The sequence below is a fragment of the Armigeres subalbatus genome, chromosome 2 (genome assembly GCF_024139115.2).
Source record: "Armigeres subalbatus isolate Guangzhou_Male chromosome 2, GZ_Asu_2, whole genome shotgun sequence".
Classification (NCBI taxonomy): domain Eukaryota; kingdom Metazoa; phylum Arthropoda; class Insecta; order Diptera; family Culicidae; genus Armigeres; species Armigeres subalbatus.
In genome coordinates, this window is record NC_085140.1 from 373056714 (window position 1) to 373074335 (window position 17622).

The 17622-nt window shown below is 35.9% G+C and overlaps 1 protein-coding gene across 21 annotated transcripts in view; it reads left to right on the forward strand.

The window, feature by feature from the left end:
- The window catches only part of LOC134213078 (restin homolog), a 288278-nt gene that overhangs the window by 165387 nt on the left and 105269 nt on the right, over positions 1-17622 (forward strand). For 16 of the 21 annotated variants that reach the window (XM_062691648.1, XM_062691651.1, XM_062691649.1 and 13 more), the window contains one exon: positions 5766-5879. The exons of the other annotated variants lie outside the window; for them this stretch is intronic. In XM_062691648.1, coding sequence (XP_062547632.1) covers positions 5766-5879 — 114 coding nt within the window. The remainder of the gene's footprint in view (positions 1-5765; positions 5880-17622) is intronic. 21 annotated transcript variants of the gene reach the window in all.

The following is a 17622-nucleotide window of genomic DNA, read 5'->3' on the forward strand; positions in this document are numbered from 1 at the left end:
ATTCGAAGGAATTTCCCAAGGAATTGAAGGAATTTCCCAAGGAAATTCGAAGGAATTTCGGAAATTCGAAGGAATTTCCCAAGGAAATTCGAAGGAATTTCAAGGAAATTCGAAGGAATTTCCCAAGGAAATTCGAAGGAATTTCCCAAGGAATTCGAAGGAATTTCCCAAGAAATTGAAGAATTTCCCAGGAAATTCGAAGGAATTTCCCAAGGAAATTTGAAGGAATTTCCCAAGGAAATTCGAAGGAATTTCCCAAGGAAATTCGAAGGAATTTCCCAAGGAAATTCGAAGGAATTTCCCAAGGAAATTCGAAGGAATTTCCCAAGGAAATTCGAAGGAATTTCCCATGGAAATTCGAAGGAATTTCCCAAGGAAATTCGAAGGAATTTCCCAAGGGAATTCTAAGGAATTTCCCAAGGGAATTCGAAAAAAATTCGCAAGGGAATTCGAAGGAATTTCCCAAGGAAATTCGAAGGAATTTCCCAAGGAAATTCGAAGAAATTTCCCAAGGAAATTCGAAGGAATTTCCCAAGGAAATTCGAAGGAATTTCCCAAGGAAATTCGAAGGAATTTTCCAAGGAAATTCGAAGGAATTTCCCAAGGAAATTCGAAGGAATTTCCCAAGGAAATTCGAAGGAATTTCCCAAGGAAATTCGAAGGAATTTCCCAAGGAAATTCGAAAGAATCGTCCAAAGCCATTCAAATGAATTTCCCAAGGAAATTCGAAGGAATTTCCCAAGGAAATTCGATGGAATTTCCCAAGGAAATTCGATGGAATTTCCCAAGGAAATTCGATGGAATTTCCCAAGGAAATTCGAAGGAATTTCCCAAGGAAATTCGAAGGAATTCCCCAAGGAAATTCGAAGGAATTTCCCAAGGAAATTCGAAGGAATTTCCCAAGGAAATTCGAAGGAATTTCCCAAGGAAATTCGAAGGAATTTCCCAAGGAAATTCGAAGGAATTTCCCAAGGAAATTCGATGGAATTTCCCAAGGAAATTCGATGGAATTTCCCAAGGAAATTCGATGGAATTTCCCAAGGAAATTCGATGGAATTTCCCAAGGAAATTCGATGGAATTTCCCAAGGAAATTCGAAGGAATTTCCGAAGGGAATTCGAAAGAATTTCCCAAGGGAATTCGAAAGAATTTCCCAAGGGAATTCGAAGGAATTTCCCAAGGAAATTCGAAGAGATTTCCCAAGGAAATTCGAAGAGATTTCCCAAGGAAATTCGAAGAGATTTCCCAAGGAAATTCGAAGGAATTTCCCAAGGAAATTCGAAGGAATTTCCCGAGGCAGTTCGAAGGAAATTGCTGAGGCAGTTCGAAGGAAATTGCTGAGGTAATTTGAATGAATTTCCCGAGAAAATTTACAAATGCGAAGGATTTTTTTCCGTGGGACACTTCCTCGAATTTCCATAAAAAATTTCTTATAATTTTCACGAGAAAATCTTCCCAACTTCCATGGAAGATTAATTCTTCCATGTTCTTCCATATCTTCTGAATTTTGACATGAAAATCTTTTGAATTCGGCTCAGTCTGCGAAAAAATTAAACTGAGCCGTGTGACAGTTTTGAGCTTTCTTGCATTCATATAAAGAATCAATACAACCTCTCGTGCAGTTCTCATCATTACTGAATCAGCTGTAAGTTCTGTTGTGAATAGTTCTCGTACTGCCCATGATCGCATATTTGTAACAATTGCATTTTTTGTGATTTTGAGTTAGGCTCATGAATTGTCTTCAAATTGTTAGTTCTTTCATCTAAGTTGGTGAAATGTGAAAGTTTATTCTAAAAATCTTGAAAAAACTACCAAGTTGTTTTGTAACATCGAGCATAGTTACCGCATCATTGTAACACTGGAAAATTATTTCACCGGTGTGCCATGTTCCTTGAACAAAAATTAGCACAATTGATTTGCACTCAAATATGCAGATATAGCTGCCGATGATTTGACCTGCAAAAAGTGTTTGTGCATGCATTTGCGGTTCTGCATAAAATGATTTCGTTATAAATATGACTGCATGTTAATCCAATCAGCTTGTCTAATAAGGAAAGAAAATCTATATGTTTTTCAAAGAAAAATACTATCCAAACTTACGGCAATAAAAAAATTGAAAATCTACTAATACGAGGAAATACCTTTGTGGTAGATTTCGTTAGCTCTAGACGAAAAAGGTTAAAAGCTCAACAGCTACCGTCATAGTGATTTTACGAACCATGAATCTATTCATTTTTGCTGGTCCTTCCCATTCTATAGTTCAAAAACATACATCAGCATTTTTGAGTGTTTTGAAGTAACTGCCAGGTCAACACCTCTCATTCATCATCGGCTACTCTATTCAATCGTTCTGTAAAGTAAGCATGACGCCACCACTGATGGTTCAACTACTGCCATCTCTGCAACCGACCATGGCGGAGGAAAACACCGACGAAGCAAGATTTATGCCCCAGCCATTATTAGAAGTTATTTATTTCACCTTTGCAGGCTCTCGGTTGGTCGGTTGGCGATGTACTTCTTCACATAAATCAATTGCCCCACCCGGGATTACTGACAAAGGGGCAACCCGCACACACGCCCGTTCTGGAACGTTGTCTCAAAAAGTAACGAACTCAGCTACTTTGTAAAGCTACCCTCACTCAAACCGGATACCTATGCAGTAAATCCCACATCGGGGCTAACCTCGAAAAGTTCGACAAGTTCCCAATTTAATCGGTTCCCGATCGGGTTGCTCCGTTTGATGTCAGTTTGGAAAAATAACAATTTCTTCCCTGATACACTGAGTGGCGACGATGTTCTATATACAGTATCAGATATCCTGTGAGAGGAACCGTTCTTTTCTCCCGAAGCCGAAAAGAGGGTTTATGGTAATGAGTTTGCTTCGCAGACACCTCCGCCCGGTAGACACCCCAAGGACACACCTTTTCGATGCTTGCAGTTTCATACTTCTGCAAATGCTGTGTGGGCAAATGGGTGGAAGCTAGAAGGTGTCGACTGAGCGACCGATGCTTTTAATTTCCGTGCTACATTATTTATGATGCTTTCAAGTGGTTTGGATCTTGGAAGCTTCGCCGGTTTATCGAAGATGCTGTTATTAGAAGTGGAGTTTATGAAACAGCTTTCTGTTTTTGTTAAGTTTGAAAAGTGTAGTCCAAATACCTGGTGGCGAATTGGAATAAAAAAACTCAAATCTAAAGCACTCGAATTGCTTTCATAATCAAGTAGCATCAAGTATAAGACATTTCTTGCGCTGCGTATCATAGAAGCGTAACTATATAGAGAGATTTCACATAATTGCCTTTCTGCAAATGAAATTTATTTTAATAAGTTAATAATAGAAATTATTATATATTTATATAAGTTAATAAAAAAAATACTATATCTGTCGACAGGGATGATAAAAACAGAATAAAATGCATGCGAACCAGACTTCACTAATTGCAGTAACAAGTCTATGATCCACAGTGAGAGATTTGCGACAATCATTAATAACAAGAAGTCACTTCATAGGCCGACAGAGCTGTAATTGTAATTAGAACTCGATATCCATTACATTCTTAACTTATTTCGGCCAATTTTTACGTATATGCAAAAAGGTGATAAAATGTCTCATTTCTCTTGAAGTTTCTATTATGAAAATTAGTGCATAATTTACAGCATTTATCATACTGCTGATGGTCTTGCATCGAATTTCTTTTTTAAATTATCGCCACAAATTTTATATCTTCACAAACAAAACGATTTATATTTACGATCTCAGAAAAGTGAAAGTTGAATAGTTCCACCCACTCGAATAATCGTTCCGGTTCCCATAGACTGCGTACTGCCCCCAAAAAATGGTGCGTGATGTCGCAATGCTACTGTCGATAGTACATTTCCTCTTACTCAAATTCGCACTGGTCATCGTTTCCCATCCGGTATACCTGAGTTTCGACTTTCAAAAAGACATACACCATTTGTGAACTCAGTTCCCTTTGGTGTAGAGATATCAATTAACGATCCCGCTGACATGCGCCAAGCTGCGCGTTTCGTTACAGCAGCAGCAAAATGTATACCCACGAGTAATGCGCGTTTGAAGGGATTCAAGTCAATGCGACAGCCACCAATCACCATAATCAATGGACTGTAAATTAATCGTTTTGCTCTGCGACATGTACCAAGAAAAACCTCCCATCATCAGTCGTTGTGATTTGGTCGTACGGTCAGTAAACTGAGCTGGCGCTTGTGGTTGGGATAGTTAGACCGGTTTAAAGTTTGAGTGAAATGGCATTATTGGCATTGAATGGTAAGATCAGAAATCACCAAAGTGCGTCTCGTGAACCACACGTGACGGCTGTATACCAGAGAAATTCTATCTAGGAATAGAGATATAAGCAATTCAAGAAACATGCTTGAGGATCACTGGGTTAGATGAACAAAAGTTATATTATGCAGCTATTTAAATTTCTTCGTCGTTTTTATATCGTAGATTATGTTGTTTGTAGTCCATCTGGTTGTAGTTATTTCTATTGTCACAGTTTGGATTATATTCACAAGGCTTCGTGCTTCATTATTATTATTTTTTCCTTTTTTTGGACCAAGCTAAGTGAACGTGACTAAGCTGCCACAAATGCACGTGCCACTAATTATGATCGCTACACTATGAAAAGCGCCCATACCAACAACGGTAGCAGTCTGTCCAACATGATTAGAGAAAAGTTGATTAATCGCCACGTGAGATCCTGTCTCTTATTTCGTATTATTATTCAAATAGTTCGGATTACTTAACTGGACCGACTGCGCTGCTGTAGCACTGCTTTAGTATCGGAACAGGATCTCCGTTCACCTTATTATCATTTTTTATTTGCTTATTATACCGATTAATACTCCAGTCGTAACTATAAAGTTAATTTGTTTCATTCCTATGCAAGTGAGAAGGATGGTAGCTACATTTATTACTCAGGCTCAAATTTAATGCAAAAAAAGAAGTTTGAAAAGTTTGAAACAATTACTGTGCTGTATATCATTTCTTCAAATCGTAAATCCTAAAAAGTATTTTTTTTATTTATTTTTGACCAATAATTTAATCATATGTGAGAGACAGACGGTCGGTGGCACCCTCAATGACTCACTTTTATGGGAGACCCACAGTTGGCATTTTCGCAAGTTCCATAAAGCAGGACCCGCAACCGCAACGAGTTTGTTTGCTCCCACACTTCCAAATGGCTATAAAACTTGCGCCAAGCTTATTCAGCTGCACAGGGGGCTTTAATGGCTCGTTCCCGCGCCATACCAGCGTTCCATACTGGGGCTGTTTTGTTACTTATGTTCCTTCTAGGGCAAAATGAGATCAACAATCCAGATAGAGCTAAAACTAGCGGCGTGACCGAACGGCTACTTGGTACTATATGCGAACAATGGCAACTTAAATCAATCGGGGTTGAGTTCATTCGGTAGATTGTTTGGAACTGGGAATCATATTTTAAGGCACGTTAGTCACTGTAGTTTATTGTTTGTTTGATTTGTGAGTCTAGACTAAGTATTTTTTCTGTATTTTTGCATGTGTATCGATGTTTGTTCTGTAGTTTTATTACTTTCATTAGTTACAATCATTTACACTCTTGGTTTTTGTGTTTGTAGATATTAAAATGTGTTTTTTGAACTTTTCTTTCTTCTCCTTTATTGCGTGTACTATCATCACTTTCTGTTCGTATTGCATGTCATATTATTGTCTGTCCTACCTCAACCACAAAAAACAAAACTGCAAATCCAATGCCAAACATTTAGACGTTTACGAGGAAAGCGAAACCGAACTGGCGTACGAACGATCAACGAGATCATCGAGATCACCCGACTCCGGTTTCAGGAGCAATCGAACATCTCAGGACCGCAAAGTGTCAAGTAAGTATTTTTTGCATGTTGTGCTCATTATGTATTGTTTGTATGTTTGTTAGATATTCTGTTGCAAGAAATCAGTTTTGTTTGAATTCCCATTTTTACTTGTATTATTTGTGTGTTTGTAGTATTGAAACCAGTACATGATTCAAAATCAGTTATTTCCATAAATTATAAATCAATATCACTGACCAATAGATTCTCGTGACGGCTCCGTCAGAAGGAATAATGTTTAAGGAAAAAGTCTCATAAAGATTCCTGAGAAAACTTGCAAACGTTTCTACTTTTACGTACCTGACGTCTGTTTTTTTTTAAATGCTGTAAATATGAAAACTGGTGTTAAACCACATTTCTAGACCGATTACTTCGCAACAACTTGTATTCCCTCCGGATAGATACAAATGTAGCATGCTGTGTCCGATTTATTCCACAGTACGGTTCCAGAATTATTTCAGATTCTGTTGGGGTACGAAAAAGTGGCCGGGTCCGAAACAAAACCGGTGACGTTGGGCGCAATCCGGGAAATCTACGAAAAGTAAATATGAATAATAAAATACCTTAACATTGTTCCCAATTTGGTATTCATGACAAATTAATATATTGCAGCAAAACCGTATTCTTATTGCAATTAGGGTAAACCATTTCAAGATAAAAAGATGAGTTCTAACTTGCCTAGATAAATCCTAGAAAATCCGCAACATGATGGCTAGTCTTCCCCGTGATAATTTGCTAAGGAGACACCGAATGTTTCTAAAACGCATACCATGAGTATTGGAAGTTTTCAAAATATCATTTCCATAAAGTTTGTTTTGACTCAATTTATCAAATTGAGTAGGCCAACATGACTGAATTTATTCCAAGGAAACATCCCAAGTAACATTTTAAGATTTATCATGCTCTATAAGAGGTTTTCATGACCAGTTGCTAATAAAACTAATAACTCCACCAAAACCTCTTCATAACATCATTAAGATAGCCTTCCGGCCTAATGGACCAATCTAGAAGAAGTTATTAAAACCGTATTAAGAGTGGTAATAAAACTGCAATAAAACATTGTATTGAATTTGTTGATACTCTATAAGAGGTTGTCGTGACCATCATAAGAGTAACAATAAAACTGTTTCAATTTCATATTATGGATTATTATTATGTCATCCAACTTTGTTTTTATTTTCACAAGATGTCAATGTCCCCTATGTAGAGCTGGTGTGGAAAATAATGCTTCTGATTTTACTTGTAATGGTTGATGTTGATAATGAAGTATTATTTAAGTAGTTTATACACCAGAATGACATGCGCAACCAAATTTATCGTAAATATTGAGTTTGTAGAAACTTAAAATCAACGCGCCTTCAAATTGTCGAATAATCGCATGAAAAAAGGAAATTAAATAATTTTCCAAACTGCTCAAAATATTTCAATTTAAAATAGTTTGTAAAAAAGTAACCTAAAAAAGTAAGTGCTTCTATCTAAAAAATCTCAGAAATATTTTAATTCAACTAAGGACTAGTCTATTTGATCGTAATTGATGTATTTTTTTTCAATCACGGCTATGACGTTGATCATTATTTCAACATGGCGACATCATAAAAAGAAAACCAAAAAGCTGGCGATAAATAGCCCAATGGCTTTTATGATAACCTCAATAATTCTCCTTGGTTACTTCATGACCGTTTTCAACTTGTCATAAAACTTTGTCATGATTATACTTCTCTACAACAGATGGCGTTCGGTTCGATAACATGCAGCCTAGTGGCTGAGACGGGAAGCACTTTTTCATCCTACGGACAACGATGCCAATTCTATGGAAATTAAAGTGCTCGTAAACCTACGAATATATGGAATATTACCCATTCGTATTTTGGTGGAATCAAATATGTGTGTATGTTACAAGGGCAAATTCTTTAATCAGGAGGACATGTGCATGAGGAAAAATGCAAAAATTATTTCCTCCTTCACTTTTTTAGAAACCGGAAGCTCGAAATCATCGTGAATTAAAATAATTCTTCATCGCATCGGCTTTTCATGAAAAGCCGCAATCCAATTAAGTGCATATATTTAACAGCATATCATATTAACGTGGCTCATTTTCCAAATCAAAATCAAAACTAACACAAGAGTGACAGTTCAATAATTTTCAAATAACCCTGCTCATAGAACAAAATTACTGTAGACAGAAATCGAATTGTTTTTGACAAACCTTTATTGGTATTATTGGATAACACCGGAGATTCTTGTGACCAGGAGATTTTTTACCTGTCGCTTTAAAGTTATTTATTTTAAAATTGGGAAATGAAAAGCATCTTAAGTTTATCAGAAACACATGTCACTAACATTATGTCGGTAAAAATATGCTAACCTCATTGTCATTATGCGTTTAATTGCATGATTCATGTATAAGTTATACAGCAACACTGCTTTCCAAATTCAACTTGGCGTATAGATTGAGTCACGTAGAGTAGTTTTAAAGTAGTAACCCAAACTGGTTTTATGACGCATTTGAAAGCAGTAATAAAACTATTAATAAAACTTCCAAGCTAACAAAAAGTAGAGTTTTAAAACATGGTTTATAAGAGTTTTATGGATATCTCAAGAGTGATATAAAACCTGTGTTCGTTAGCATTGTTTATGACCACCATAAAACAATTGGCTTTAATTATTCCCTCAATAAAACGTTATTAAAATTCATATAAAACCCAACGGCCACAGAATTGTTACTTGGGATGGCAACACAATTCCTATCATCACTGTCATGAAGTATGATTGGTCACAGGACCTATTTTGACTTAATTTAGTACAAATGTCCATTCCGTAGGTCCTCCGAATTGTAGCCGATATAGCCCGATTATTGTGGCCCGTATCATGGAGTTTGATGTGTAACACGACCTTTTTTGACTCAATTTAGGAAATGTTCATTTCGTAGATCTTGAGTTTGGGGTGTCACACGACCTGTTTTGACTTTAATTTGTAAATGGCCACTCTGCTTCTAGGTTTAATCAGGCATCAAATTATATTAGGCGATTTTTTTATTACAAATTGAAGGTTCTGCACGTGTAAAACGTTTTTGAGCATTCCCATATAAGGGCTATGCATTATCTTCATCTTGTAACTACTTATTTGCAGTCTATCTAATTTGGTTCTAGATTCTGTGACATGTTTATTTGACCATAGTATAGAAGGCAGGAAAATAAAAAGGTGAACAATATTTTTTCTCCCACAGCTTGTAAAATTAAAAAGCTTTTTGATCGATAAAGTAAGTTTAACTTCATTTTCTATCCTGAAGGTTATTATTGATTTTGATCAAATGACCGAATGGCCCTAAACAATGTTGAACAGCAGACTGGAGAGCTCACAATCTATGTAACGTGAAACGCGATGAATTAGGACGTCTCTTTGTTTGATTTTTAACCGAAGAATGACGCATTCTGCAACACAGCCCCAAAACACATCATTTTGGTGATTGTACATTGTAATAACTTTTTAACGCTACAATGTAAACGTCTCAAACTTCTTGACTTTCCCTATTTTTTTTTTTTTTTGAAAAACTTTGTTCCAGAACGTGTTGGTGTTCGAGTTCGGTGTTCGAGTCATAGTCACCCGGATTTGACTTAGCAATATCTCAGGCATTGCTTAGCCAAATTCACATGTTTATATACCCAAAATATTTGTGAGCTCATAAATTTTCCGAAACTGACCTCAGATTGTTGATCGGCCACACCTACATCTTGTAATCTTTGGAGGAAGGATCGTCAGTTGGCCATTTTTATATGGACGAAAATTGCACAATAATTCCGCACATGAACGATTTTATTACTGTTTTTTTTTTTCGAAAATATGCCCAAAACTGTTTCAGAGATGACGAATAACGAATGCAGTTAATATTTCTACGGATGTTCTAGGTTCTCCAAGTCATTCTGGAGTTCAGAATCATGGTCTACTAGGTCAATTACGCTTGGTACGAAACCACTAGAAACCCATGGTGTTCATACAGGCCCTTAGATACCTTGCGCATGATTAACGATTTAGATATATCCAAAAGGGATTTTTCAAGTTCTCCAAATCATTCTGGAGTTCCGACCAATTGGTCTATGAAGTCAAGTGGACTGAATACAAAGCCAATAGTAACCTATGATGTCCATAATGGCCATGTGGATGGTTTACTATTTAGTAGACCTATTCATGTTTTCAAAAAGTATCAAAAATTCAACCGGTCAGCCCAGAATCACAAATCTTATGCTAAAATAAGCCTCATGTCAAATTTTCAGCTGGTTCGGATACAATTTCGAGGTGTCTCAAGACGATTTTGTGTTTTTCAGCTATTTTCAATTTTGAAAAATCTAACATTAGATATAAACGACAAAAATCATTGCAACAACCTCTAAACGGAAGCTTTTGGTGTGCTTCATAAGTCTTGCAAACATTGCGATTCGTTCCGTTCACGTTTTGATAATGTTAAAGTGATTTTCAAGCGTTTAAGTGCAGAAAAAACAAGATAAAGACATTGTTTCCTTTAAAAGTCGTTGTTCTAAAAAAATCTTAAATTTATCACAAATCATTGCTAATTTATTATATTATTATTCCTCTTGTTTTCCTGAACATTTGAGTAATATAATTGTTAATGTGCGATTTACCGTTAAATTCTTAAAAATCAGAAGCTGAACATTAGACATAAATTAACACGTTATGATTTTTTCAAACAAGTTATTCGAACAAAAAAGCATTGGTTTTCGTTGATATTTGATGTTTACAACAAACGACTTCCAAATTTGGTCCATTGCATCATATGTCTGTATGCCTCTACCATCGAGTGCTTCGTGGTCAAAACGTGAACGGAACGGGCTGACCGGTTGAATTTTTGATACTTTTTCAAAACATGAAGAGGTCTACTATTTAGATATGTCAAAATCCGATTCTCTGAACTACAAATCACTCTGGAGTTCAGACTAATTGATCTAAAAAGTCAAGGAAAGGTAACAATGGAATGCTCAAGAATGGGGACTTTGATTATTTTTTTTTTTTGCAATTATCATTTTTCAATAGTTTGAAATTCAATGCATGCTTAGAAGTGATTAAAAAATAAATTTCTGAATTCTACAAACTCTTAAAACATTATTGAAAAAAAAATGTTCCTTCGTGTTTTTGTGAAGAGTGAAATCCCGTTTTGTCTCAAATTCCTAACATGACTCATATTAGTCATATTCCAAACACTCACTATTAAAAGGCATTTTCATCTTAATTCACATAATTCTTTCCATAGGATATTGAATTCGTTTGTAATCTTCATCCTACGTATCAAAAACCCGATAAAAATTGTTTGCTTAGTAAGCGCCGGTGTTCGTAATATGAGACATGTTCGGAATTTGAGTCAAAACGGTATTTGTAGTTTGGTTAAGAAATGTCGCAAATTAATCGATTACTTCGATTAATCGATTAATCGTTGTGATAATCGATTAATTTTGAATCGATTACTTCCCAACGATGAATCGATTCAATAATCGACAAGAATGGAGAGTAATCGATTGGTTACTAATCGATTAATCTGGATTTTACGACAACGCTTAGATGTCGATTACTTCAATTAATCGATCCATCGTTGTGATAATCGATTAATTTTGAATCGATTACTACTCAACGATGGATCGATTCAATAATCGTCAAGAATCGAGAGTAATCGATTAGTTACTAATCGATTAATCGAGATTTTACGACATCTCTAATTTGGTTTGGTAAAAATAAGCACTAAAATTTTGAAATTTAAATATTTCAGCATTGAATGGGAATTTTTAAACTTTTTATATTTTAGAAATAAAAAAGGCGAATAGATTAAAAAAAATATATTTACTCTTGAAGGCTCAAATTTTTGATTTCGATCGTTTTGCTTTCTAAAATCGATCTAAAAATATTAGGGATCGTACACTTAAGTCCATTTCCAGTTCTAGCGATTGCTAGAACATGATAATCATATGAAAAGATACAATGTAGGAAGAATGGAACGAGCCTGGGATTGAACCCACGTATAAAGCAGAAGTGGTAACCATATTACCATCAACCACGTTAAATTTTTTATATTTTTTTTATAAATCTGTCGAAATTTGAAATTTATTTACAACCACTCATAACCATTCATTGAAGTTTATATTATTAAAGTACACCATCTGAAAGCCAAAACCGTTAGATGGTTAATAGATAAAAAGCTGAAAAAAATCTTAATTTTAAAATGTGAAACTGTTTAAATCGCGGAGATAGAAGTTTTGATTGCCCAAAACGTGCTTAAATACACTTTAGGAAGCAAATAATCATTTTTAGCGAAAACAAACATTATGGTCTTAGACTTATGGCCAATTTCTTCACCTCCGCTTAACTCTTAAGCGGTGCTTACCCATACGCTTAAACTTGGCTTAAGCACTAAGCGGAGGTGAAGAAATCGGCCCTTAGACAATTAATTTTCATTCTAAGGGCCTGTCTCATTTGGAGACTTAAACTTAAAAGTGACAGTTCGAAAATTAAAAAATCACCCGGTCTTAAGAATGGCTGGTGCTACCCGGCAACTCTAATAAGACACCGATGAAAAATGAATCAATATCTGTCAAAAGTAGTATTGGCCTGCGAGCAGGGTTATTTGATAATTATTGAAATGACACTTTTAGGTTTAATTTTCCAAATGAGACGGACCCTAAACTTCAGAGTATCATCAAATTTTGCCTCAAGAGCACCTGTCATCGTGCCTCGATTTGTGTGCTGGTGTCAGCACCGTAGCGTTTGGTTGACCAGGTTGGCCCCCGCCAAGAGCGCCGAGATCCAGATCTATGAGAAATGATGACACATCTCTTCAAGGTTTTTTTACGTGGTTGAATACCACTTGAATTGATCACAATTAAAAAGAAGAATGGAGTTACTGGGGAAAAAGCCAAAGATGAGGACTTCAATACGCCAAAGGCGAAACACAGAGTGGACTGTAAAAAAACCGCGTATAATTTCTGTTAGTGACTAAGGGCCAATTTCTTCACCTCCGCTTAAGTCTTAAACCAGGTTTAAACGTATGGGTAAGCACCGCTTAAGAGTTAAGCGAAGGTGAAGAAATAGGCCCTAAGATATCTAAGCCATTTTCAGATAATAGATACTCGGGAGTAGTGAGAATTTTTGTTTGAATTTAAAATAAATTCTCTCATTTTATGTAGGCAAGTTATTTGAGTTTCAAAAACGGACCATAACGATCGCATTTAATCCAGTGACATTTTATTTTCAACCAAACACTTGTATGATGGTAGAAAAACAGCAAAGGCGTTGAATATTCGATGATATTTTATTTTTAATTTGATTTTTTTCTTTTGGGTCCATACAATCTGGTAAAGATTTAAACGAATCACTTATGGAAAGACATGCTGAATACGAGAACGTGCATCGAGGGATTTCAGTAATGATAGCAACTTTAAAGTTGAAATTTATTGCCCTAACCACGTCAACCAATGCCACCAAAGTACCGACAGACCCACTCCAGGAATTGATACCTCTTGATCCGAACCTAGAGTTGATTTTTTCTTGATACGACTTGGTCCAATCGATATTTCTACCTTCTGCCAATTCTCTCCAAAGTTAAATTTTATTTCAAATCCAGTAGTTCTTTCAAACCACCTACCATATGGTCTAATGGCGAATCCGAAGGTCATTCGATCCACTCCAATAAGGGTTTTTCTTGATGCGACTAACGACAGATCCACTAGTGCGTGAATTCACAACATGGAAATCTGGATTTTTATCGGTAACACACGCACTATTGGATCTAGTTTTTATATTTGCGTAGGTTTATTTAATCTATCAGAAAATCGATAAAATTTCTAGAAAATGGATTTTTAGGATGCTGGTCATTTTAAGAATCCTTACTTCCGACTTGTGGGCTTCGTGGCGTGCGGTTTGCGACGTCAATCGTTTAGACGCATGTGCTGTGGAGTGTGGGTTCGATTCCCGCCCCGGTAAGGAGAAAACTTTTCGTAAAGCGAAAAATGCTCCACTGGTCCACTGGGTGTTGTGTGAATGTCCTGTCCGTTGTCTCATGCTAGATGTTAAGTATTCAGTCTGTGCGACCTCGTCGAAGACGGTGATTCTGTCTTTAAAAAATATGCAGGTTATAGAGGCTTAAGGAATTCATAAAGTAAACATTTATTAGATCCTCCACGCAAAAAAAAAATGATTCAAAAAAATTAACTTTCGTTTATTTGGAAGGTTCATTTACCGTTAAGCGTTATGGAGCCAAAATCATGTTTTAATTACAATTTTTCATGATTCTTATGCACTAATGTTAGTTTTGAGGAACCGAAAGACCCGTGATTTGGTTATGGAATACAATAATACAGTAAGAAAGGAAGGGAATTTATGATGCTTTAGTAATATCGATGCTGATGTTCACCAAATTACCATTCTTAACAATGATCCACTACTGTAACGGGACGAACAAACACTTTCTTATTTTCAACCAACGAAAGGAAGACAGGTGAAAGAGAAGCGGAAGACATCAAAATGAAAAAAAGAGGAAGATATTCGTGATGGGGTATGGCAGACAAGAGGATGGGCGGACTATGATTACAATCTTACATCAGCAACTCTCAAAAACTTGCGATCAAGGGACATGTAATCGAGATCAAGAACCGCCAACACTTCCCTAAAAGGCTTTGGTTGTTTTCCTCGGACCCGGAGATGTTCATATAGCGTAGATCTGGGGCCGAAATGCTCCTCACATGCCAACCCGACGTAATCAATATCCTGAAATTCCTCGCTGCAAACACAGAGCTTGCCTTCCGGAAACCTCACTCTGAAAAGATGTGCATTTAGGATGTAGTGATTGGACATTAGACAACAGATGATTCGAATTCTCAGGTTAGAATGAAGTCTCCTCCCATATTCAATTTTTTTTAACCATGGTCGTTTCGACACCTGCAGGCGAATCTAATACAGTCATACACACAACTCCCTATTTTTCCATTTCTCCTGCCAGCTGTTCAAGGTTTCCTGACGAACTAATAGGACAAAATAATCGAAGGTGATTTTCCGATCGTAAACATCACCTTCCATAGCGCCCAACTTATCCAAAGAGTCCACTTTCTCATTTCCCGGGATCGAGCAATGAAATGGATCCAGGCCAATTGATTTTAAAAATATCCCAGCTCTTATTTGCATTGAATATGCATGAAAGTAAGGGGCGCCTAATAACGGTTTCGCCAAGAGCTCTGGGAGTCCACGCTACGGCTCTGGCTGGTTGGTGAAGTTTTTTTTTTATTACCGAGCCGGATTTTAAACAACGCCAGTGATGGTTCATATTCTGCTTCAGGCATGAAGAACAATAATTGGTACGTCTTTCGATTTGCAAATAGTCGGACTAGGAAAGTCCTGAAACAAATTTAATTTTTATGCTACAGCAGGAATAGCTACTAAGTAGGAGGTGTTGAAACGCATTTCGTTGTGCACGTCAGTTCAATTGGTATCGTCACGACTTGCGAGCGAGGATTTATTTTTTCTGCTTCGGACTGCAGGAATAGTATTTAGTAGATCTATATTTTATATTTTAGAACATGGTTTGCTTTGAACGTCACAATAGAGAATTTTTTTTTGCCTGAGCAGCATAATCAACAATTAGTGCGTGTGAAACGTATTTCGTTTTGCATGTCAGATTAGCGAAGACATCGTGCTTGACTTTTTTATGCAAAATCATGTTGTTCCACACATTTGCCGAAAATTAAATTAAATTCGCTCCTAAAGCGTTTGAAACAGATCGGGTCGCATTTTTTCGCTTACTTTTGCAAGAATATCCATCCATAAGAAAATCACTGTTTTCAATATAAAAAAAAACATCAAAAATCCTGAATGATTTTTTGAGAGATGAGTTCGGTGTGTTTCAACCAAAGCACAATGGGGAAATCCGATTTCAAAGGTGGAAAAAATTGATAACTTTCTTCACGGACAACTTACAGAAGAGATCAAGAGCTTATTCGAAAGGGAATTTTGCAAAGAATTCAGTGAGTGCTGTTTCATGGACGTGGAACGCTTCTGTATGTAGTTATTGAGCTTGTTTTGCCCTAATGCCCCATATATCGCGAGTTTCCAAACTATTTGTCATTTTATCTTTAAGACATTGTTCTTGAATTGTTTTTATCTATTTACTGTGGATCCACAGAAGGGCACTAAATATATTTTGTTGGTAAAAGTTGGAAATTTAAGGGATTTTGGGGTCAAATAGGCATCAAAGTGCATTTTATGTGCAATTTTCATATATTCTGTAAAAAATAGTAATATTTACAGATAAGTGTTGATATTATTGTCTCAAAGTGTTGAACAGATATTGACAAATGTTTGCCGAACAAAAATTAATGATATAAATCTTTTCACAAATGTTTTATTTGGTTATTTATTAAGTAAAAAACGATTTTTAAAAACTTTTGAATAGCACCGATGCCAAACATTTCCAAACCATACCCGATAGCACAACTAGGCAAGAATAGTCATATGTTATGAGTCTTGATGTGATCATAGATAGGAGGTGATAGGAGATAGTCTTTTTTCATACCTTTTTGCCCAAATTCCCCTATGAAATAATATAGCTCAATTATTCTGAGCAAGGAAATGATGTAGTAATGTTAATTTAATTGATATTTTCCAATGAAATAATGAAAATACCAAATAATCATATAATTCATTAAAAATATTGAATTATAGGTGATTTAGGGGTCATACAGCTCATTTAATGTAACTTTTTATACAAAAATAGAATAACTTTTCTCACGAGCGACTCACAGATAAGGTTAAGGGCTTATCCGAAAGCGAATTTTCCAAGAAATTCAGGGAGTTTTATGTTTTATAGACACGAGACACTTTTGTATGTAGTTGTAGAGATGGTTTTGCCCCAATGTCCCATACACCAACATTTTTCATATTTTGGTACTTTTGTCTTTCAAAAATTACACTGACATTCTGTTTTCCTCTTCATTGTAGATCCATACATAACACTATACATATTTTGTTGGAAAAAGTTGGAAATTTAAGGGATTTTGGGGTCAAATTATCATCAAAGTGAATTTATGTAAATTTTTCATGTATTCTGTAAAAAAATAATAATATCCAAGAAATCATTTGCACTATATTACGTCGAATGATCATTTAGGGTTAATATACGGTGATTTGGAAACTTGTAAGCAGAGCCTAAAATAGTAATCTTCATGTAGCAACTTCGGTCCGAATTTTGACAAACATCGCATGAATATTCAAAACATAGAATGACATAGTCAGACGACTACTCCACATACTCATTCATTCGACTGTCACTGAGTGTGCTTACTATGTGCAGAAAAAAACATTATTAGCATTGTTTATATTGATGTTTACCGTTGAAAGCGCCTCGCGCACGGAAATCAGATTTAGTTCGATGTGAAAAATTACTTTACTCATTTGAAACGTATTTCAGATAATTTATCAATTTGTAAAATGTGCATAAATATTCAATGACTAATATTCAACCGAATATTGACAGTCCAGAGCCGACTATGAATGTGTTTGGAAGTGAGCTAACAAATGAAGAAAGGTGGCCTTCACCAAAAATTTTCGATTATTTTACACTCTGCTTGTAAGCATTGGTGTAGCTCTACATATGGTCAATTTTGGCGAATTCTACAGCCTATTGATTATTCAGATATTTACAGATAATAGTTGATATTATTGTCATAATTTTTTGAAGAAATTGATACCATAAAAAAACAAATATCCA